The sequence below is a fragment of the Lemur catta genome, chromosome 12, assembly GCF_020740605.2.
Source record: "Lemur catta isolate mLemCat1 chromosome 12, mLemCat1.pri, whole genome shotgun sequence".
Classification (NCBI taxonomy): Eukaryota; Metazoa; Chordata; class Mammalia; order Primates; family Lemuridae; genus Lemur; species Lemur catta.
Window position 1 is genome coordinate 9,272,308 of NC_059139.1, and position 22,596 is coordinate 9,294,903.

General features: G+C 42.8%; 1 protein-coding gene across 7 annotated transcripts in view; it reads left to right on the forward strand.

The window, feature by feature from the left end:
- The window catches only part of TRIO (trio Rho guanine nucleotide exchange factor), a 324,357-nt gene that overhangs the window by 126,900 nt on the left and 174,861 nt on the right, over positions 1-22,596 (forward strand). For 6 of the 7 annotated variants that reach the window (XM_045566321.1, XM_045566324.1, XM_045566326.1 and 3 more), the window contains exons 4-8: positions 1,762-1,954; positions 4,767-5,279; positions 6,805-6,927; positions 10,504-10,695; positions 18,203-18,334. In XM_045566321.1, the coding sequence (XP_045422277.1) occupies positions 1,762-1,954; positions 4,767-5,279; positions 6,805-6,927; positions 10,504-10,695; positions 18,203-18,334 (1,153 nt within the window). Of the gene's footprint in view, positions 1-1,761; positions 1,955-4,766; positions 5,280-6,804; positions 6,928-8,777; positions 10,198-10,503; positions 10,696-18,202; positions 18,335-22,596 lie in introns of those variants that run through there. The other variant, XM_045566323.1, reaches the window with a different exon arrangement.

Below are 22,596 nucleotides of genomic sequence, written 5' to 3' on the forward strand. Positions count from 1 at the left end.
CTCCTGTCTTTGGCGTATGGGAGCAGAACATGTGAATCTGGAGTGGAATGCCTGCCTTGCAGGGCCGCAGGCTTCCTCCACAGAGCGCTTGGCATCCCGGCACCTGTCTCTTCCTGCTTAGGCTGTGCTCTCCCCAGTACTTCTGGAGCCCTGGAGTCTTTAAGGAATAGATTTTGTAGGATTACATGTCCCATTCGAGCCCAATGAGATCCAGAATGCTTAATTTCTGTGCCTTGGGAGACATTTCTGGGAGTCCTGTTTGCTTCTAGGTTTTGTGAAGGAGGCTGAAAACAAATGACATTTCTGCCTGTGATGTTACCTGAATAGTAACCCACGGTGGCTTGGGATGGGGAGCAGAAGTGACAGCATGATGAGTGTTTGAACTCAGTTTCAGTTCCTGTTCATATGAGGGTAGTTAGTTATCAGATGTTAATCACGTCGTTCCTGAGCAGTTTTCAACATCTGGGTGATACATTGGGCTGCTGGATTAGTCTGTCTTTTCAGGGTGATTCCCAAGGCAGAAAAAAGTCAAATGTCTTTCCCATCCTGGCAGTCCATTCCTGTTTGGGGAAAACCTCGCATTCTCGTTGAGTACACATAAAGTCCTAGGTGTATTTCCAAAGACCGTGCAGGCAGGCGTTACCTGGTTGCTGTCTGGTGCTGGCGTCAGTAGGCAGCACAGACTGCTGGGGTCCACGGTGCAGCAGTGAGCGTTGCAGTGTTGCTTCGCTGTAGGGCCACTGGGAAGCCAGTACAGGAGCTTCTGTCTGTATCACTGGTTGTAACCTGGTGAGACTGGGTGTTATTTAACCTGTGTTTAAGGACATCTTGACTCTTGTTCACTCTTTGTTGCAGATGCAGACCTGCGTTATGTGTATTTCCCACATAGTCAGGAGTTAAGACTTAATAAAACTTGAAGCTGGCTTTTTTTTTTTTAACTGTACGAACGTGGAAAGGAAGAACACAGTGGCTCCTAGCACTACCTGGATTCATGCCAAAGCCCAGCAGTGCCACCCACTGTTGCTTGCACACCATCAGTGCAACCAAGGGAAAAGGCAAATAAAGTCCCAATACTACTGTGAAACTGGATTTACCACAGAGCCCACCAGAAGGGTGTCGGGAACTCCCAGGGATGGTGAACTGTACTTTGAGAACTGCTGAGATACCTTAAGGGCCAGGGACAGGGTAAAGGGGGAAAAAGGGACGTTAGAAAGCTCTCACCATTGCCATCCACTCTAGTGGGGGGTCATTTTCAGTGCCTGTGATTCTGGGAGTCCAGGGGTAACTGCTGTCCACAGATGTCGGGTCTGTCCCTGGCCTGGGCTCTCTATACTGTCAGGGTTTTGTGCTGCTTTGTGCTCCTTTTGCCCGTTGGAGTTACTGGATGAGTGTGTGTGATCGGCCAGTACACAGAGGTGAGAGGAATGGGCTGGATGGGCGTTATTTTCTTCTGAAGAGAAGACAGGATGCAAAACCATAAATACAAAATAAAAATTGTGAAGATTTTTGAAGTTGAACCCTCTTTCAGTGTGTCACTGTTCCTCAATGCACATATAGTCCAGTTCCTTTCTTTTACGGCACAGGGAGGGGTGAGACAGAGCTAAGCTCCACAGGTGAGAGGGCAGCTCTTTCTGGTCACATCATGCAAGATGCAGGAAGCGGAGGCTGCGGCACCTGTTGGGACTCTGGCCAGACAAAGTGGCAGGAGTTGCATGCGCTGCAGTTGCAGCCTGTGTCAGCCTGTGTTTTCTTTCCCTGCAGCGAGGAGGTCTGCAAGCGAGGCTTCACGGTGATCGTGGACATGCGCGGGTCCAAGTGGGACTCCATCAAGCCCCTGCTGAAGATCCTGCAGGAGTCCTTCCCCTGCTGCATCCACGTGGCTCTGATCATCAAGCCAGACAACTTCTGGCAGAAACAGAGGACTAATTTTGGCAGTTCTAAATTTGAATTTGAGGTAACTTCCCCCAGGGTAGCCAGACCCACTGAACCAATTGGTGTGGTTTATTAAAAGCTGACTTTCTCACCCCTCAGGCTGATAATAGATTTGTAAAACCACATATTAAACAAGAACTACATATCTTAGCATACACATGATATGTTAAATTAGTTATTGCGTAAAATATAACAAAGTTGCATTCTGAGTGGATGGTTTTACCCAAGGGGATGTTAGGTTTCAGTTCTCTTGGATTTGGGTGATGGGCTGCTGAGGTGTGAGGTATTTACCTTAGAAAGAGAAGCCTGTTCCCTTGTACTTCACTTGATAAAACAGCTTTTGCCACTCAGCACAAGTGGCTTTGCACGACTACAGAGTCATTATCATTGCCTTAGTCTCGGAGATGGGGAATGTTAGGAGAAGCGCCCAACTTTAGAGTTCCTGAGGGAAAAATACAGAGATGCCTGAGTTTCATCCTGTCACAGATAATGGAGAGAATGGCCTGTCATTTGTTTCATGTATTAGGCCTGTCATTTATGAAAATGGAGATATTCCATTAAAAACTGTGCAGAGTACTGAATTCAATTAGGCACAGAAGATAGCTGTCTTTCAGACAGTGGGATAAAACAAACCTCAGTCTGCTAACTTATTCTCCTTCCCACCATAACCTCCTCTCCTTCAGCTGCCAAGGTTCTGACAAGGCTTTCGATGCAGTTAGTTGGATGAGATGATTATGGGAAGAAAGTATTCCTGCCAGCTTGAAACTTGACACATGCCCCCATTTTGGAATAAAATTGGAAAATAATTTTAATTTTCTAATAATAAATTATAATAATTTTTGGTTGAATAAATTGCTTCTTCTGGCAACTGTGCCCAAACATTAGGTTTCAGTGACTATCTTCATATATTTCAAGGCAAATTGTAATGAAAATATTAAACACATGAGACAATATTAATACTTAATCTTTAGGTTATGTGCTATACTTTTCAAAGTATTTTCACATGTGTATTACTTAAAGTTTTAAGTCTCTTTCCACAGTACTGATTTTTCTATCTGAAATCTGAATTTAGTTTTAATTTGAATTTGAGACCATACTCGGGAGGTTTAGGTGAAAGATGAAACCAGTAAGCCACAATAAGAAGTAATTTTGGAGAACAATTTATTGAGTCTTAAACTTATTTTCTTGATGCAGGATTTAAAGTGTGCTTTATTTAATTATATGTTTGGCTGAGTGCAGTGGCTCTTGCCTGTAATCCTAGTGCTTTGGGAGGCCAAGGCGGGAGGGTCACTTGAGGCCAGGAGTTTGAGGTTACAGTGATCTATGATTGTACCATGGCACTCCAGCCTGGGCACCATAGCGAGACCCCCATCTCTACAAGAAATAAAAAAATTAGCAAAACGTGGTGGCACATGCCTATAGTCCTAGCTACTCAGGAGCCCAAGGTGGGAGGGTCCTTGAGCCCAGGAATTCAAGGCTGCAGTGAGCTATGATTATGCCCCTGCACTTCAGCCTGGGCGACAGAGCTGCGACCCTGTCTTTTAAAAAGAAATCATACATATACATACATATGCACACACATTTTAAGTAAAAATAGTTCATGCAGCTTTTTGCCAGTCTAATTTTGATGTCTCCCTCTGGGCTTTTAAAGGTACCTATACCAGTTTTTTCTACTAAACTTGTCATCTTCCTTGTTACCAGCCTCTCTCTGGAAGTGATTGCCTCCACGGAGGTTATTAAAAGTCCAGCAAATGAGACAGGAATGGGCCTACAGTAACATTGTAAGCCAAAGTGCTGGATCAAGCAGAGCCCCTTTGTAGCTCTTTCTAACTGTGCTGCTTTTTGCTGTTTCTTATGCCAACCAGCATGCAAACCAGCCCTGCTCTGTTTTATCTTTTGGTTCTAGTCCACAGCTCTTGTTCCTTTACCTTTGTCTTGTCATTTAATCACCCTCCCCCCATGCTGTCCTTGAGGCATAATACTAATATTAATCTGCTTCACATTCTGGGTGAGGTTAAGAATTCTTCCTGAGACTGTAATTGACTAAAGCATTGTCACTGTTAAATTGGAAGGTAGTGCCGATTCAGTACAACACCCAGACTGCTCGGAATCGCAGTGGATTATTACAATGAATGAAATGTTCCCTGTGTCTTTAGCTCTGTGACGTGAGCCTCTGCCAGCTTTCTTGCTAACCCTTGGATATTTTCTAAATTTTTAAAAAGTCATTTGTATCCTGTCATCTGTTGCTTGGTGGGAAGTGAGGCAGGGAAGATGCATGATAAGGGTGGTCTGGTCAGAGCAGCATTCATCATTTAATAAGCAGCCCACACGCACGCCCGTGAACAAGACATTAATGTGATAGCAGAAAATAAGGAGGCTCTGCAGAGTTCTCTGCTGGGAATGAGGAGATAGAATGGCAGGGATGAGAACGGGTAGGTAGAAGAGCTCATTGATAAAAATGAAAATTTTGAATTGTCTGCTCTGGACTTGCAATTTAACATGTTTCCTGGTTTAATGTGCCTAAGATAGTGGGTTAATCTCCACATTCTTGGAAAGAAATCTCATTTCTTTAGTTCTTATGAAATACACATGGTTCTATAATTTTAGGTATTCCAACTAACATATGTGTTGCTCTCATGGATTTATCTTTCTTTCTACTGATAATGTTCTTTCATCCATATTTATTTTTATGGGGCCGGAACGAGGTATGTTACGTTTTCTGTGAATAGACTACTTTAACTTTGAACACCTGTGACTAAGCATTGCCCATTGCATTATGTTAAGACTATATAAAATTGGTTCATCTTCTCATACGTGATTTTTTTTCCCTTAAGACAAATATGGTCTCTTTAGAAGGCCTTACCAAAGTAGTTGATCCTTCTCAGCTAACTCCCGAGTTTGATGGCTGCCTGGAATACAACCACGAAGAATGGATTGAAATCAGAGTTGCTTTTGAAGACTACATTAGCAATGCAACGCACATGCTGTCTCGGCTGGAGGAACTTCAGGACATCCTAGCTAAGAAGGAGTTGCCTCAGGATTTGGAGGGGGCTCGGAATATGATCGAGGAACACTCCCAGCTGAAGAAGAAGGTGATTAAGGCCCCCATCGAGGACTTGGATTTGGAGGGACAGAAGCTGCTTCAGAGGATTCAGAGCAGTGATAGCTTTCCCAAAAAGAACTCGGGGTCAGGCAATGCGGACCTGCAGAACCTCTTGCCCAAGGTGTCCACCATGCTCGACAGGCTGCACTCGACACGGCAGCACCTGCACCAGATGTGGCACGTGAGGAAGCTGAAGCTGGACCAGTGCTTTCAGCTGAGGCTGTTTGAACAGGATGCTGAGAAGGTGAGAGGGGAGATGAGTGCCTGCATGTGGGATGGGGGAGCTACTGGGTCACTGGGTCTAGGCAGCCAGGGCTGAAGTGGTCAGGTGACAGGAAAGAGAAAAGGGGGAGAATGCAAAGCATGTACTCACCGCGTTTGCTGTAAACCAGGAGGGTCCGTTCAGAGATGACATTTAAACCTGTTTTCCAGTTTTACTCATGCCACTTTAGAGATCTTGAGTTAAAATTACTGATGATTTGGCCTAGAATGCCTGTAAAATAGACAAGAATGATAGTTTCAGTTAAAAGAGTGAAAATTTCATAGTGTTGTGTTACTGAAACCAATAATTATGTATGTGTTTTGCTAATACCTGCTCTTTTGCTCATACAAAGCCAGTGACAGAACAGCATTCTGATCTATTAGTGAGTATGGTTTTAAAATAAAAAGTGAGTAATGTGTTAAAAGTAATAGTTTCTGGAGAATACAGGCAGTAATTACCTGTGGACTCAAGTTTTATTCTTGTGCACCAGACAGACCAGCTGGTCAAAGTGAATTCTTGTCAATTACTGGCTAATTCAATCTTAGCGGTGTGAAAACAGGACACTTATTTATAGGTATGTGTTGTAAGCCATGAACATGGGTGAATTAATCACTTTTTTGTTTGAGCTCATTGAATTTTATTTTACATGGACAGGAGAATATTTTGTAAACTAAAAGACTGCATTAGAAATCTTTGATATAAAAGGACCTTTTGAAAGGTGACAATCCAGTGTTTTTATTTGGTAAGCTTTTAACATTTGTCATTGTACTGTTGTGCCTTGTCAAAGACACTAGAAAATCTTCCAGTTACTAGAAAAACAGGTTACTGTCTCTGGGATTCTGGCTCAAGTCATGATAGCAATGCTAATTGATAGTCGTTTCTATTTTCTTAAGTGTTTTCCTCGAGAGCATCCTAATTGACTTCCTTGTCGAAGTAGAAGTAGCGTCTATAAACTTCGAGATGTTACTGTTAAGTTTTTTCCCAAGTCCTTTTTATTTTTACAGTGGAATTTTATTATTTGCATATGCACAGGTTTCTGTATACTTCTCGTATTAAAGAGTGTAATCTTTTAGTCATTGGGATTGCTGTCAGTAATCTGTGGACCTAGCAAAACCCTTCCAGAGACCTATGAGTCCCTAATTTTACCTAACAGTTCTCGAATGCAAGGGTGATGTGGCAAATTAAGCAGTTTAGCATAGAAGGGAGGCTGAGCTGAATCAGATCAGAGTTTTTAATTAGCCTGGGTGATTTGAATACCTCTCTTTCCTTATGTGCCTCTGGATTCCTCCTCTGTTAGAGGAACATGTTAGATAAGATTTTCTGGTAGATCCTGAAAGTTCAGAACTGCTGACTTTTTCTTAGAAGTAAAGACTCTTCCGAGTCCAAACACCTGCAAAGTTGTCACAGGAAGGAAGTCGCCCTTTCTTTGGTTCAGCCCCATCCGTGGGCCTGTGTCAGCCTTTTCTCTTTCTGGAGTGATTCTAGGTTATCTTTTTCCTTCCGGTAGATGTTTGACTGGATCACACACAACAAAGGCCTGTTTTTAAACAGCTACACAGAGATTGGGACCAGCCACCCTCATGCAATGGAGCTTCAGACGCAGCACAATCACTTTGCCATGAACTGTATGGTAAGAGCCCGTTGGAACAGTCGACCCCGGCGTGTGAAAGTGTTTGGCCGTGGAGGGGTTTTCTGCAGACTGTGTGCTGGCACACTGGGAGGAGGCAGTATGGGGCCTTGAGAGTGGCTGTTTTGATTGTAGCAGCTAACGTCCACATGTAGGAAACCTCTAGTGTTAGAGTGTCTAGGTATCCTGTTTTAAATTTTAACAAACAAAAATGAAAGCAAGCAAACAAACCGAGTTAGACTTGAACCAGTTACTTGGATAGTTCACGTGGAAGCTTTTGATGCCAGCTCCTGTGCTCTGCTTCAGAGGAGCCCACGGGGGCTCCAGAAAAGCTTCCCTGAGGCACAGTGAGTCTCCGACCAGCTGCTGTCCCTGCGAGCTGGCCGCTATTCATGAGGATGAAAGAAGCCAGCCCGCTGCTTACCTCAAGGGCACGCTCCACTTCTCCTCAAACAGGAGATGTCCTTGCAAGTTGAACTGGAGCTCTGAGGTGTGGCCCTCGGGCTTGCTGGAGTCCCCTGGCTCTCTGAGGTCCTTGCATTTTATATTACACCCTTGGGCTGTTGTGACTCCTTCAGAATCCTGGAGGCCAGATAGAAGTCACTGTAGGACTACATCGCAAAAAACCAAAAACAAACAAAAAACCAGAATTCTGAATAGCACTTTCGTTACAATTTTATAGTTAATGTAGCCAGAATAAAACTTATGTTTCTATAGGATATGTACTTCTGTTGACTGTTAAGCTTCTAGAAATCTCCTCTTCAGGGACAAGAAGTTTTGGCTTGGACTTTAAGCCAGCCTTGTGAGAATTAACCACTCCTAAACCTTGGAACATTTGTCACAGAGCACTAATGCAATATGAAGACAGGATCTTGTTTAAATTAATTCAGTAAGATGCCATTTAATTAAAGTTTGGTCAACTAGGTGCTATAATTTAGGTCATTTCAAAGAAAAGATTTAGCAATATAAATTTTTGTAATAAATGCCATCAAAAAGTTTTATATCTGTTCTAGAGTTGGAGGTGAGAGAATTCTGGTTTAAATCATGTGGGCATAGATAAAAATTTCTTCCTAAAAAATTATAAATTTTTCAAAATCTTCTGAAACTTCAACTAATGAGAAAAGACACCTTCAATCCACTAGAAATACTAAAATATAGTCTAGAAATGAACAGAAAAATATGTTCTCTCTTCCTCTCCTCCTCAGTATTATTAGTGGCAGATTGAAGAATCAAGAGAACAGGAGGCATAATGTGCAAGACAGGAAAGTGGATGGATTGAGAGGTTTTTAATTGACTCTTCCATTTACCATGTGACCTTGGGAAAGCTGTTTAATCTCCTTGAGCCTCAGTTTCCTAATTTGTAAAGTGGGGATAATAGCTACCTTCCATGGTATTACATTATTTTATTTTCTCCGTATATGTAAAACACTAAACATAAAGCGTGACACATAGGCAGGACTCGATAAATGGTAATTATTACCAGTGATGCCATCAATATAATTCAAAATACAGTTGAAGCAGGTAAGAAACCTAAAGGTATGGGTTATATCTATTTTTTTTAGGTTTAAGTATATTTTCTTATTTTCTGCAATACACTTTTATTGCTCTTGTAAGTTAAAATTTTAGTTGAAATTAATGTGGTAGCTCAGTACCACACTCGTGATGACGACCGGGGAGCTTTCTGCACCGTCCTGCCCCTGTGCTCAGCACTTCTGTATCCATCATGGCGTTTATCTGCAGAACAAGGGCTGTTAACTGCCAGCCCCTCCTCCTGCTGTCCACAATGTTTTGAATAATTTTTGACAAAATAAAAATACCGAATACCAATATGCAAAGTTAACAGTCTTTAAAGTGTATTAGGGGATACCAACAGTTGTGCTCCTTCTACTATAACACGTTTATGAGACCTATGATGATAAGAATCTAGGTGTAGGCACTTTTAAGTGCAGGAATTGCACCTTGCCGTATGTGTGTGCAGGATACATATTTAGGCTGTGTGCCACCACACACAATTACATATGTTGTTAAGTGATGGAGAGATGGGAAAAGTATAATACACATACTGATACAGTCTCTTTGGGATATAAAAGTAACACAGGAAACTAACAAGTATGAATGAGTAGGATCAGTGGTACCTGCAATGGAGCCATCCAAAGGGATGGTCCTTCTTCAGATCCTAACAAAGAGCATCTTCTTGTGCTCTTCCTAACAGACCTTACGGATTGGCTTTGCCTCCTTAAGGATACGGAGAAAGCAAAGTTAGTAAATCTGGTCACCTGTCACTTTACTAGGGCGGAGAGACAGAGAGAAAGAATGAATGTGAGAACAGGAGGCCTTCATTTTAACTTGAAGGGTGGCAGCTGGAGCCACTCAAGCCAGGGAGGTTATCTCCAGTGAGCGTGGCCTGAGTGTCACAGCTTCTTCTTGCTACTTGACAAACGCGATGGCTGTTAGCTGATCCAGCCTGCAAATGCAGCTCAGAAGAGTAACTCTGAGGCTGGAGTCCTGTGGCTCTATAATCCCAGACGGGGGTGACTCCGCCAGGTTCTGGTTTGTATCAGAGATAGAGGATAAGGATCAATAAAAGAAGGTACGAAGGAAGAACGGACTGCAGGCACCCAGGGGTCGGTGAGAAGGCAGCCGGAGGTTGGCTCAGAGGGGGAGGGAAGGCAGAGAGGGGGACAATGTAGAGGAACCTTGGCAGGTTGGTTAGTCAGATTGGGGGACCTACAGAGCAGCGATGGGTGACAGTGGCACAAAAATAATAAATACATGAAGCATAACAACTTGGGATTTGTTGAAGGTTCGCAGCCCCCCTCCTCCCAGTGTGATACTGAACCAAAAGATTGGAGGTGGAAAGGGAAGCTCCATAGTGAGAACTTGTTTTGCAAAAAGGAATGGATTTTTTTTTTTTAAAGCTGTGCATCCCTATTTTTTGCAGTAAACTGGTGGGCTTGAAGATAGGAATTTTGACAGAGTAGAAAAGCTTTATTTAAAATTTAAACGTAGCATTGTTGTGTTTCTACCTCAATTCATATTCCTGGGAGAAAGCGAATCCATTTACAGAATATTTTCTGTTGGCACCAGAAGATGACTTGGGCTTATGTAGAAAGGAGAGCTTGTTTTCATACAAATAGCCTTTGGTTGCTAAGTACATATTTTTTAGTTTCTGGGTTCTAGTTAAAAACTGAAACATTAGGTTGCTTCGGTTCTGCGTGACTGCTTGTCAGGAGGCCTGCCATCTGGACCCTTCTCGGTGCTGGAAGCCACGGAGTGAGTAATAGTGTATTTGTGTGCACCCACTTGTGTATTTGATTGCTTTGTGCTTCACAATTATGCCATTCGGCTAGTTGATTTGTAATTTTACAGTTTTAAAAACAGAAATTGAAACCAATACTTTGAGTTTATGGAAACCAAGAGAGAAAATATGTGTAATATTATATACCAGGTGATCCTCCTGTTAAAAATACGATAAATTGTAGTAGGCTGTGTTTTAGCAGGTGCTCCCTGGGGTTCTGAGAAGGGAGCCCCCTCTTGCTTGCCTTCCCCTAAGGAGCCCTCTCGTCCTGCCTTTTGCAGAACGTGTATGTGAACATAAACCGCATCATGTCTGTGGCGAATCGCTTGGTGGAATCTGGCCACTATGCCTCGCAGCAGATCAAGCAGATCGCCAATCAGCTGGAGCAGGAGTGGAAGGCGTTCGCCGCAGCCCTGGACGAACGGAGCACCTTGCTGGACATGTCCTCCATTTTCCACCAGAAGGCTGAGAAGGTCCGTGCCTCCAACCCCCAGCCCACGAGGTGGTAACGTTACCAGAATGTTTTCTCCTCCAGTAATCCTGATGAGTGCACCAAACCCGTGGAGGACTGTAGCGTAGCACATACGGAGCGCTCGGAAGTCACTCAGCCCTGAGTTTAAATTCCAGTTTTCTTAGTCCTTATTGTGCAACCTTAGGCAAGTTATTTAACTTGTCTTTAGTTTTCTCATTTGTAAAGTAGAAATGAAAGTATATGCTTGGGTGGATTGCTTTATCACATAAATGTGGTAAATTATGTTAGGTGCCCTGCACAGTGCCTGGTATATCATAAGTGCTCATAAGTGGTAGCTGCTCTTCTGTTTCCCCTCCTTCCTCTCCTCCTCCTTTCCTCTTCCTGTTTGTTGCCTTTTTATTCCAGTTAGGATGCTTTGGCAGCAAGTAACAATGCCTACCAGTAGTTTAAACATCACAAAAGGAGAAGTTGCAAGGTGTGGGCACTTCTAGCTGCGCAGGTGTCAGGGCTGGGGTCTGCTTCTCTCAGGTTTTCCTGGCCGTGTGCTCACGGTCACAAGGTGTAGGCCCCAGCTCCAAGCAGCAGCTCCTCAGTGGAAGTGTCCACCCTGGGCAGGGAGGGGAGGCAGGGTTGGCAGTAGCTGTCTCCACCTGTCACTTTATAGTGGAAACACTGTTCCAGAAGGCTCCACCACCCCCAGCACACTTCTCCTCAGTTCGCATTGGCCAGGATTGGGGTTCACGCTCATGTCCTGCTGCAAGAGTGGGGGAAAGGGCAGATCTAGTTTTGAACCTCCTTAGGGAGGCTCTGCCAACAAGTGCAAGGATGGAAAAATGGCTTTTGGTGGGCACTTTACAGCGTCTTTCCCATTATGAAATTATATACATGGATTCTGACTTGACTTTGGCTTCACTTACTGATGTACGCTTTTAAAATTTCTTAAGAGGCGAGGCATTGGGTAGATAGAATGAACAATATTTGATAGCACAGCAAAGTGACTATAATCAACAGTAAGTTAGGGTATACTTTAAGAGTGGAAATGGAATGTTCCTAACACAAAGAAATGTTAAATGCCTGAGGTGATGGATACCCTAATTACCCTAATTTTATTAATTCATATTGTACACTATCAGAACATCACATGTACCCTAGAAAGATGTACAGCTATTATGTACCCATAATAATGTTAAAAAACAATACAGATAAATCTTGTAACTGAAGGATATAGACTCAGTTTTTCTAGAGTAGGGGTGTGTTAACTGCTTCTGATGTGTCAAATCTGGTCTGCCAGATTGATAAAAAAAAGTTCTAACAGAACTACAAAAGAAAAAGAGGTAATGGGGAATGTATGCCCCAACAGTCCACGCACCTCCACTCAGGCTAACCTGTTTAAACAAACACTGAAAGTGGCAGAATGTGAGGGATTTGCATGTGCCTTATGCTATTTGTGGAAGGTGTGCTGCACAGTGGAATATCTTTTCAAGATGTGGAGAAAAAGCACAGGTACTTTGAGCCACTAGGAAGACGTACATATGGGTAAGAGTTCTTAATTTAAAATGCAAAATATTGATATAACTTTCTCAGGGTTAATTCTGGGGGAAAACCGGATTCATAGAGATTTGCACTGACACATCTAAAGAAGGAAATAGTATCTCTTACATTAGAAACAATCTCTGTTGGAGTGAAGAAGTCAATGAAGGTAAGATGGAGGCTCCAGCTAGTCTAGGATTTTGGCAAGGCAGTCTGAGTGTTGCACAAGACACTAATTAGCAATGATCTCAACTCCAGAAGCCTTTAAGTGTATAGCAAGAGAGGAAACTGAGTGTAATATAAAGAGAAAAAAATCTCCTTAGCATCATGTAAAAGCTGTGAGTGGGGACTTGCAGGTTTCAATGGTAAGGATTTTTCTACTTTCTAACTTCATGCATTTAACTGTTAATAATTTTATGATAGGCCGGGTGCGGTGGCTCACGCCTGTAATCCTAGCACTCTGGGAGGCCGAGGCGGGTGGATCGCTCGAGGTCAGGATTTCGAGACCAGCCTGAGCAAGAGCGAAACCCCGTATCTACTAAAAATAGAAAGAAATTATCTGGCCAACTAAAATATATATAGAAAAAATTAGCCGGGCATGGTGGCGCATGCCTGTAGTCCCAGCTACTCGGGAGGCTGAGGCAGTAGGATTGCTTAAGCCCAGGAGTTTGAGGTTGCTGTGAGCGAGGCTGACGCCACGGCACTCACTCTAGCCCGGGCAACAGAGTGAGACTCTGTCTCAAAAAAAAAAAAAAATAAAAAAATAATTTTATGATAAAAGATAGACAAAAGCCCACACACACACAAAATTTTTTAAAATAACAGGAACTTCCTTCAGCATAAAATAGAACAGTCTTCATGACCCTGTGGCCACCTCTGATCCTTATTGTACGAAGTGGCAACATACTTGATCATTTGACGTTAAGATAATGTGAATAAATTTGAAGCAGGACAAGCCCCTTGGGTGAATGCAGATAGCTGGTACATAGCACAAAGAGAAAATCTCTTTCATGAACATGGTGGGATTCAGAATTGTAAATAAACCCAGGAGATTAATTGCTGTTCTGATCTGCTGGAAAATAATCTAGAAATGTGGGTGCCATGGGGCATTTATCCCCACCCCCCATGTTTTATCAAAAATTTCAAACATGCAGCAAAGTTGAAAAAGCCTCAGGTGTTCTCATTTGGGTAAAATGAGTGGGTGTGATTTATGGGTTTGAAGGAAACTGCACTAGATGAATACTGAACAGGGAGGAAAAGCCAAGTACAAGCTTAGGGCAGAGTAGCCTAATGAAGAGGGAGCCCAGCGTGTGTTCTGGACCTTGATGAAGCCATGAGGCCTGCACGAAGACGGCTAGACTGTGCAGATGGGACATTAGGACGTCCTCAAAAAGGGTTTCCTTACTGGCAAGTAAAAATGTATTGTGTCTCTTCCCCCTCACTGAACAAAAGTAAGATCTTTGAAATGCTGATGCGTGGACGAAGTTCACATCTACTAATGTAATTTCTTTTTCCTGGGAGACCCATCCCAGGAAGAGGTCAATGTTGCTCCCCCTTTTTAAATCCTTTGCCTTCTAGTTATGCTTAAGTTGTTTTCATAACTCAGTCTGGAAAAGACCAGAAACCTGAATGTCATAAGTTAGGTTTCCATCTTAGCCACCTCCTTACACCCCACCCAGTGTTTTTATGAGGAATTTAAGTCTGGTTGGGGGGACACAGGACACAGACAGGTGACCCCATGGTGAGCAGCCTCGCTGAAGGGGCAGCCTTCTCTTCTCTCACACTCTCAGCTCAGCAGCCCGGCCCTCTGTCGCCCTGGGTGTTCCTGGTGTTGGTATTTGCTTACGGCCTTATAAACATAAGTCTGGAAGTTAATGCTAGATGAGAATGACGTCTCACAGATGTTATGCCTTGCAGAGCTGTCTCTGCCCTTCTGTCTCCTGTCCTCTTCTCCAGCGAAGGTGGGATCAGAGTATCAGTTTGCGAATGTGGGACACACAACTGCATGTTAGTGAATTTACCAGTAGAGGTTGTTTAGGGACTCCAGTCTCCACTTTTCTTGGTCATGTGGTATGTCCACAGGACAGTCCCTTTATAGTAGGAAGCTTCCACAGCAAATTTTATTAGAATCACATTTTTATAAAACAATTAAAGTGACTTGATTTTGCCACACCTTAAAATCTCCTTTTTCTGTGACCTAGCTACACGGCCCAGTGTGGTAGCCAGTCACCAAATGTGGCTATTGAAGCTAAAGTTACATCAAATTAACTGGATAAGATAAAATAATTTTTAAAATGGAGTTGAATTAAATTTGGTTGCTTACTCATAGCATCCACGGTGCACATGCTCAGGAGCAGCATGTGGCCAGAGCTGCTGCCTTGGTGCAGGTGCATGTTGCCGTCACTGTGGGCAGCCTGTCTGTGCTGGCCGAGGCTAACCTTCAGAGCGAAGCATAAATCTGATCACCTTGTTTTGTCTATGACTTTAATGGCTGCTACACTTTGATAAGAGCCAAAAATAAAGTGACAACTAGTATTTGTAGAGTTCCTTAACATTTGCAGGGCTATTTAACAGGAAATCTCATTTCATCCTAAATCAATCCTACCAATACGGTAGATGGGGCTGGTGGTATTATTGCCCTGATGATCCTTTTTGGGAGTGATTTGCCCATGTTCCCAAAGCTGGAACTTGTGTTGAGGTCTATGGCTAAGTTAGTTCTTAATAATAGACTAGCACTTCCATTAATATTCTTATAAAATTTCACTTTCCATAACAATTTTAGAAGTAACATTTACTATAAACATGACTTATAGATGAAAGAGCTCATTCTAGGACGTTTCAGTCCCTTGGTCTCCTAACTCGGGCTAAGCACCTGTGCTCAGCTGAGGCTACATCCGGAGGCAGTGGGGCGAGAGATGGGTGGGACTAAAGTTCATGAGCCAGGAGGACCCTCGCTTACTCTGGATGGTGGGAGCCAGGTTGGGGGCCCCTCTCAGCAGGTAGAGAGTTGTGGAATAAATGCTTATGGGAAAGTGCTAATTAATTATTCAAGTTCTTCTCTTAAGTGTATATATATCACTCTTCCCTCATCTGCTTGCCTCTAGTTTGCAAACTGGCTGGCCCAGACTTCTTTCATCTTATTCCATTCAGTAATACTTTTAAAAATTCACCATTCTGCTCAGTATCCAAATGCCTAGTCCTGAAGCAGACTCCTGATCTGAATTCATGGAGCAGCGTGTAACGCTCCTGTGCTGTCCTGTCTTTGCCCCCAGCCTGCCAGATGCTGTATGTTCACTTATTTTGATCCACTGAGCACTTACAGCATCAGGTCCTGGGCTGGCTGCTCTGGCCTTGTTAGACTACAGAGAGCCACCTTCTGTCACTGTCTCCTAAGTGTTAGGCTGTCACTATCTCCTAAGTGTTAGGCTCTGTGCAAGACGTATTCCCCAGGTGTTGCCATCTCCATCTGGGTTTCTCAAGGTGGTAGTAGGTGTGTGAGTATGTGTGTAGGGGGTGATGTATGGTAGAGTGGTCAGGTAAGTTTGGGAACCAACATACCAGCCCCCACCCTCATTCACAGTGTTCATTCAGTGTTCATTATCATATTAAAAGTCTTAAAGAGGTTCTTTTATATGGAGACCTGTTGCATTTTGACGCTAAACTTGACCTCTGGGTGCTTTTATTTGTGAAATAACTGTTAACATCCTCTTCCTTGGATCTCTAAATGGGAATTGCTCTGCAGGTGGCATTGGGTTCAGACCCTTTGGGTGTTCAGCCTTCCAGAAAGCAGCCAAGGCCTAGAAGTTGCCCTTTGAAGTCCAGGGTTGCTGACTTAGAAATAAAGACAGAAAAATGATGCTTGTGCAGAACTTCCTGTTAAACCATGGCCAGGACTATTTCTCTCATTGGGCTTTGTTAACCCAGAAAAAGAATCCCTTTTGTACAAGATTTCCATGTGGCAAACCGTCTTTCCCTAGATATTTAGAACCTGGCTGTACTTTTTCAGATAAGTATAATTAATGCCCTCTCAGGATACTGTAAGAAATTATAAGTTACTTCTAATTATGGGAATACATAAAGCTTCTTGAATGTTTTTTCTTTATTACTTGCTTTAAAAATTGGAATTGAATATATTTTAATGGTGACTCTGATACAGAAATATAGTAGTCTGACACTTCTCGTTAAATTGTAAAATATAATTAAAATGTGTTTTCATCTTGTTCTGTCAGAAGCATTTTGATCTTTTCTTAAAAATATGTTGTAACTTTTTGTTTTGAGTGTTTTGCAGTGGAGCAATTAATTGCTCACTTGGACCTGATGATTTATTAATGATGATAGTTAAACTCAATCAATTTGTATTTGAAGAAGGTTTATAATAATTTAATAATTGGTATTAAAAGCAACAATGGAAGAAGATGGAGTGAAGTAGAGTTTTAAAATACTTAGAATCATCAAACCTAACCTAATTGACATTTATAAAACTCCCCACCCAAGAAATACTTAGAACCACTTATCAGGTGATACTTAAAGTCATGTGAATTGGTTATAAGCCCTAAGATTTTCATACAGATATTTTTTCTGAGCTAATAAATACATTAATTATAAAGGAATTTTCATAAACAATTATCATTATTAATACATTTTTTTGAGACAGTCTTGCTGTCACCTGGACTAGAGTTCCGTGGCATCAGCCTAGCTCACAGCAACCTCAAACTCTTGGGCTCAAGCAATCCTCCTGCCTCAGCCTCCCGAGTAGCTGGGACTACAGGCAGGCACCACCATGCCTAGCTGATTTTTTCTGTTTTTAGTAGAGATGGGGTCTTGCTCTTGCTCAGGCTGGTCTCGGACTCCTGAGCTCAAGTGATCCTCCCACCTTGGCCTCCCAGAGTGCTAGGATTACAAGCGTAAGCCACCTCGCCCAGCCAACAATTATTATTTGGGTGACTTGTCTATTTTAGGGTCCTAAAAATGCTGTAAGTAACTGGGAGGTTATTCTCATTATATTTTAGGAGAATTATAGTGCATTTCCTTTCTGGGCAGTTACTACATTTTAAATACTCATCCTCTGTACTCCCTGCTAAGTATAAAGACATGGAAGGAACTGGAGTAAAAGAGATTAAAACCCAGGGAAATCTGTTGATGTCTGTTTGGCCTAATTCAATTAGCTTTTTAAATTGGGCTTTCTGCACTTGCCTTTGACACTTAACTGTGATGGATTCCGATAGGCTCTCCCTAGGAACTTTGGCAGTGATTGATCAGCTATTGATAAGTCCTGGAGATGTGAGTGGCAGTGGAAAAGACAGTAGCCTGGACTGTCAGTGAGGCGCAGACTTTTCTTGTTCACGGTCAAATTGGGAAAGACCTGTATGATTCTACTGCCTCCCTAAGCCTTTCCTGAGGTTCACAATGGAGAAGTTTAGGCTCCCTTTACTTGGTCTCCTTTCAATTCCAGTGTTAATTTCCTTTTGAAAGGGTAGCAGAATGGGCTGGCTGCCCTTCCTAGTATTAGGTAAATGATTTTCCTAGACTTTTTCATTAGCATTTTAATGTCAGAGGAAAGAAGTAAGGCTGGAAAACAGCTCCACTGGGAAGTTGCATCTGCTGTTGAGGCTGAGCATTGCTGGGCAGGTAGGTGGAGTGCAAGTGAAGATTCACTAGGATGCCCCAGACAGACCCTGCAGGTTCTTACTGCTCCAGGGACATGCCCAGACCTGGGCAGCAGTCAGCCAAGGCATTCATTTTAAATGCAGGTTCCTCGGCCCCACCCCAGTCCTGCCAGAACCCACTCTCTGAGGGGGTGGAGTCCAGGAACCAGGTTTGAGAACTCACATTAACACCATTTGAGGTGGAGATTAGGCTCTGCTACATTCTTAGAAGCTCCCTCAACTACCCTAGTTTTCAAAACCATGTTAAAAAATATCCACTTCTCAAAGTAAATTGTCATTGATAGAAATAATCTTTTCTTTTAACCTTCCAAGTATATGAGCAACGTGGATTCATGGTGTAAAGCCTGCGGTGAGGTAGACCTTCCCTCAGAGCTGCAGGATCTAGAAGATGCCATCCATCACCACCAGGGAATATACGAACACATCACTCTTGCTTATTCCGAGGTAAGTGGCCAGTTTTACTTGAAATTGCAAGGCAGCATTACTTTCACATCATAGCACCAAAACCTGAAAAAAATTTCAATTTTTTCAAGCCAGGTTCTGGCTACCCATAAAAAGCTTACTGATTTCAAGTTAAACTGCAGTTTAGTTGTTTACCATGTGAACTCCAGCGTGTGTGGACAGTAAGTGATGCAGGGTGACACACAGCTGGCAGCTTGCCATGGCCCCAAGACGTTTGTGAATCTCCTTTAGGGTGCTTGTATTTTCATCTGCTAAAATAAGTGGAAGTCTGACCTTCTTGTCTGCATGTATTTAAGAAATATGTATTTTGTGTGCTATTCAGTCTAGTCCAACTCAATTTAATCTTCCAGAGTGGAACTTTTTAGAAAAAATAGTGTGGATTGCAAAGTGCACCTTTTCTGTAAGTAATTAAAGCTACTTGCTGTCTATTTTAAAAATCTAAGTCTAAGGGTTTTTTGTTAATTTAGGGTATATTACATCATTTACTGAATGTGTTCCTGTTTAATTTTCTGCTACTTTATTCTGTGCTAGGCTTTGTTGTTACAACGTTATGTAATGATTTATTTAACGCTCAACAACTCTGAGGCAAGTACTGTTACTATCCCCGCTGTTACAAATGAAGAAGTTGAGGCACAGAAATCTAACAGGTCAGCGGCTGGTGGAGTGGGATGTGAGCCCAAGCAGGCTGGCTTCATGTCCTCTGTCACCTCTTTGCTGCCTCTCAGCCCTACTACATGGTAGCTGCATGAGGACCACAACTCTAGACAGATAGACGAGTGCCACTTTGCCTGTGCCTTGCTCATCAGGCCCTTGGAGCTAGTGATGACTGTAGCTACAGACAGGTTGTCTAGGTTGTTGAGTGCCTCCCTTGCCTGTGTCTTGTTCATCTGACCCTTGGAACCAGCCTGCCTTTGTGATAATGGTTACAGTCCTGGAGGCACAGTGGGGCTGGGGAGAGATTCTGTGCGCTTGCTTTTTTTTTTTTTACAAGGTTTTCCCCCTTAACAGGAAGCGCCTAGGGCTATAATGTTCTGTGTAAATGAGAAAGATTGTTGTGCGGCTTCCAGAAGAAAGTGTTTCAAAGCGCCTAGCAGAGTACTGGGCATAGAGTAGACGTTTAATAAATGCTTGCTGTATTTAAATCTAAATCTTGATCTGAACCACATCTACACTTGTCAAAGTTTTTGGGAGGAAATTAGCCATTTGCATTTCATTCTGACAGTTCCTTTTGTGCTTCATTGCCCAGCTGTCACTCTCATGTCTTTGGGCATGGATCTCTTGACCCATGAGTGAATTAAATGGACGTGTGATTTGCTACTGCAGACATACGTTTTGGTCAATGACAGACACATATGACAGTGGTCCCATAAGATTATAATACCATGTTTTCACTATACCTGTTCCTATGTTTAGATACACAAATGCTTACCAATGTGTTACAGTTGCCTACAGTATTCGGTATAGTAACATAAGGTTTATAGCCTAGGAGCAGTAAGGCTAGACCATATAGCCTAGGTGTGTAATGGTTTCTTCTGCCATCTAGGTTTGTGTAAGTATGTTCTATGATGTTCACACACAGAGGAAATCACCTAATGACACATTTCTTAGAACATGTCCCTGACACTAAGTGATGCATGACTACATATTTGCTTCAGAATGTGGGCAATCCTTCTTCCCATGAAAGCTGGTATTTAATTGTGTGTTCCTCTAGCCACCTTTTTGCCTAACAACATCCCCCCATTTTTAAAGCATCATTTCATGTTGCTCATAGAATTAAAAAATAGTCAACTCCACATTATGTTTCTTAATTTTGCATCCAGTGTTTCTTACAACTAATTTGGTTATCTAGTTTATTAGAACCTGTTTAAATAACGATAGCCTTTTTGTAGTAAAACTGAAAATTGAACAAGTTTGTAATTTTTTTATGACATTGATTCATGAGGATACGTGATTTCTAAAAATCATCAAGTTCTTTCCTCCAACGTGCTACCTCTATGCATTGTATAATTTCAGCCTGTAACATAGAAAGTAAATGACCCTGTCACTCACTCGGGTAATGAAGTCTTCACTCATCTGCATGAATCCTTTACTCCGGAGCTGCTCTTCAGTTGCAGTGGTGGGCTTGCACCCAGCCATCTGCATGCCCTCGCCCCACCAAGATAGAACTGAATAGCCTTCGTTCACAAGATGATTGGCAGGAGCTGGGTTACAGTCTCTGCTTGTGCTTGACTTACATTGGAATAACCTTGACCTGACCAGTGTCTTCTTCCAGCCTAGCTGCCTGTTGCCCTGGGCACTTTTAGTTAAATACAGAGTCTCTAACTGTTACCACTGCATTCTATAAAAATGGGGCATATTGACCTAGGAATTTATGTTTACCTGTGATGTAGTTTCATTTGATTAACACTGGTACTAATAATTTAAAATAATTTGATGAGAAATAAACCACCTCCCAGGCTGAGATCTTAAACCACAATTTTAGCCTAAGGACATGTTTCCTGCTGAGCTATAAATTCAAGGAGACAATAATATGAACTGGATGAACTGAAAGGATCTTCAGTAAAACAGAATGAACTTTTTTGCCTTTTAAATTATTTAAATTTTGAAATGGTTTCAGGCCTGTAGGAAAGTGGTAGAACACCACAGAGAATTCCCACATTGCCTGGACCCAGGTTTCTCAATTTTTAGCATTTTTACCACATCTGCTCCTCCCCCCCTTCAGTCGGCAAATCAACACTGATACACCACCATCCTAGCCACAGACCCCACTGCTATTTCCCCAGCTGTTCCAAGGATGTCTCTTTCTCTTTCCTGGTCTGGGACGCCATCCAGCAACGTGTACTACGTTTAGTCGACATGTCTCATCAGTCTCCCTCAAGGTGGAACATTCTTTAGTCTTTCTCTGCCTTTATGTCTTTGACATTCTTAAAGAGCACAGGCCTTCCATTCTATAGCATGACCCTCGACCTCCTGGGCACATGTAGTTCTCCTCATGGGCTGGCTCAGGCCGTGCCTTCTTGGCCGGTCTGTGTTCTCCTCCAGGGGTCACAGTAGTGGGCGCGGGATGCCGACCTCTCCTCAAGGGATGCCACCCCCAAAGCCCCTACCACCCACCTCCTGCAAAAGCCTGGGACGGGACACCTGCACCCCTCCCTGCCTCATTTTCTCCATGCCAGAAGGAGAAGAGGGAGGAAAATGCTTTTATTTTTTATTTATTTTTCCTTTCCCTAAGTCAGTGTTTTTAAAATATGAGTGTCCTGGTTAAAAATGCAGCAATACTCCACCCCCAGAGATAGTGAGTCTCCATTTTTAATGGGTATCCCTAGAGATCCAGCAACTCTGATTGCAAATGATTTTACAGGACATGTTGAGAAACACTTGTAACCTTGTTATAAAGAGTCCTGGGTCCGCTGATGAGGTGTCTGTCCCACAGGTATTGAACTTCTCCTGCCTGTGAGGCGTGTAGCTGGGTCAGGGTCCTTACCGTGGGCACGTTTATAAGCAGGGCTTGCTTTTTCCTTCCCCCCCTTTCCTTTGCCTCCCTATTCCCCTCTTTCCCTATTCTCTTTCTTCTCTCCTCCTCTTTCTTCTTCCTTCCTTCCTCCTTACCTTTCTTTTTCCTACAGTGTTTTTCTTTAAACAGTGCTCATAATCTCTAATCTCTGATGATAATAAGTTTTGTGTGGGAAACCTTCCCAGCATTTTTTTTCAGGACACAAACACCTGCTTTACTATGTTTTAATTAGACCTGTCCCATGTTGCTCCTGTTTGTGTTTTAGCAACAGGAGCAGACTTGCGCCTCATAAAACGCTGGCTTGTTTCAGCTTGCAGCTCTGGGGCTAATACTGTCTGCTGTAGGTGATCAGAGGAGAGTGGTGCGGTGTAAACGTCTGAGATAAGCTGTGGTTTTCAAAACAGCATGTAGAGTAGTTATTCTTAACATTTTAAGTAGGGCAGCTCATCTGCTAGTTTCTTGACAAACTAAATTCCTAAAAATGATTTTCATCTCAGTATGCCGTGTCACCTTGTAAGCCTGAATGCCAGTGGTTTGCATCGTGCAGTGAGACTGCCTGGTAAGCACAGCTCTGGGACAGGAGCAAGGTGAAACGCCACAAGGCCTTGCCCTGCCCTGATCCCGGGTGACTTCAGGGTCTAGTTTCTGCATCAGTTTTTCAGTTTAACAAGTGTGCTGACTTAGTGTGCCCCTCACCAGGGCCTTGCGGGAATGACTGATTTGCTGCTGT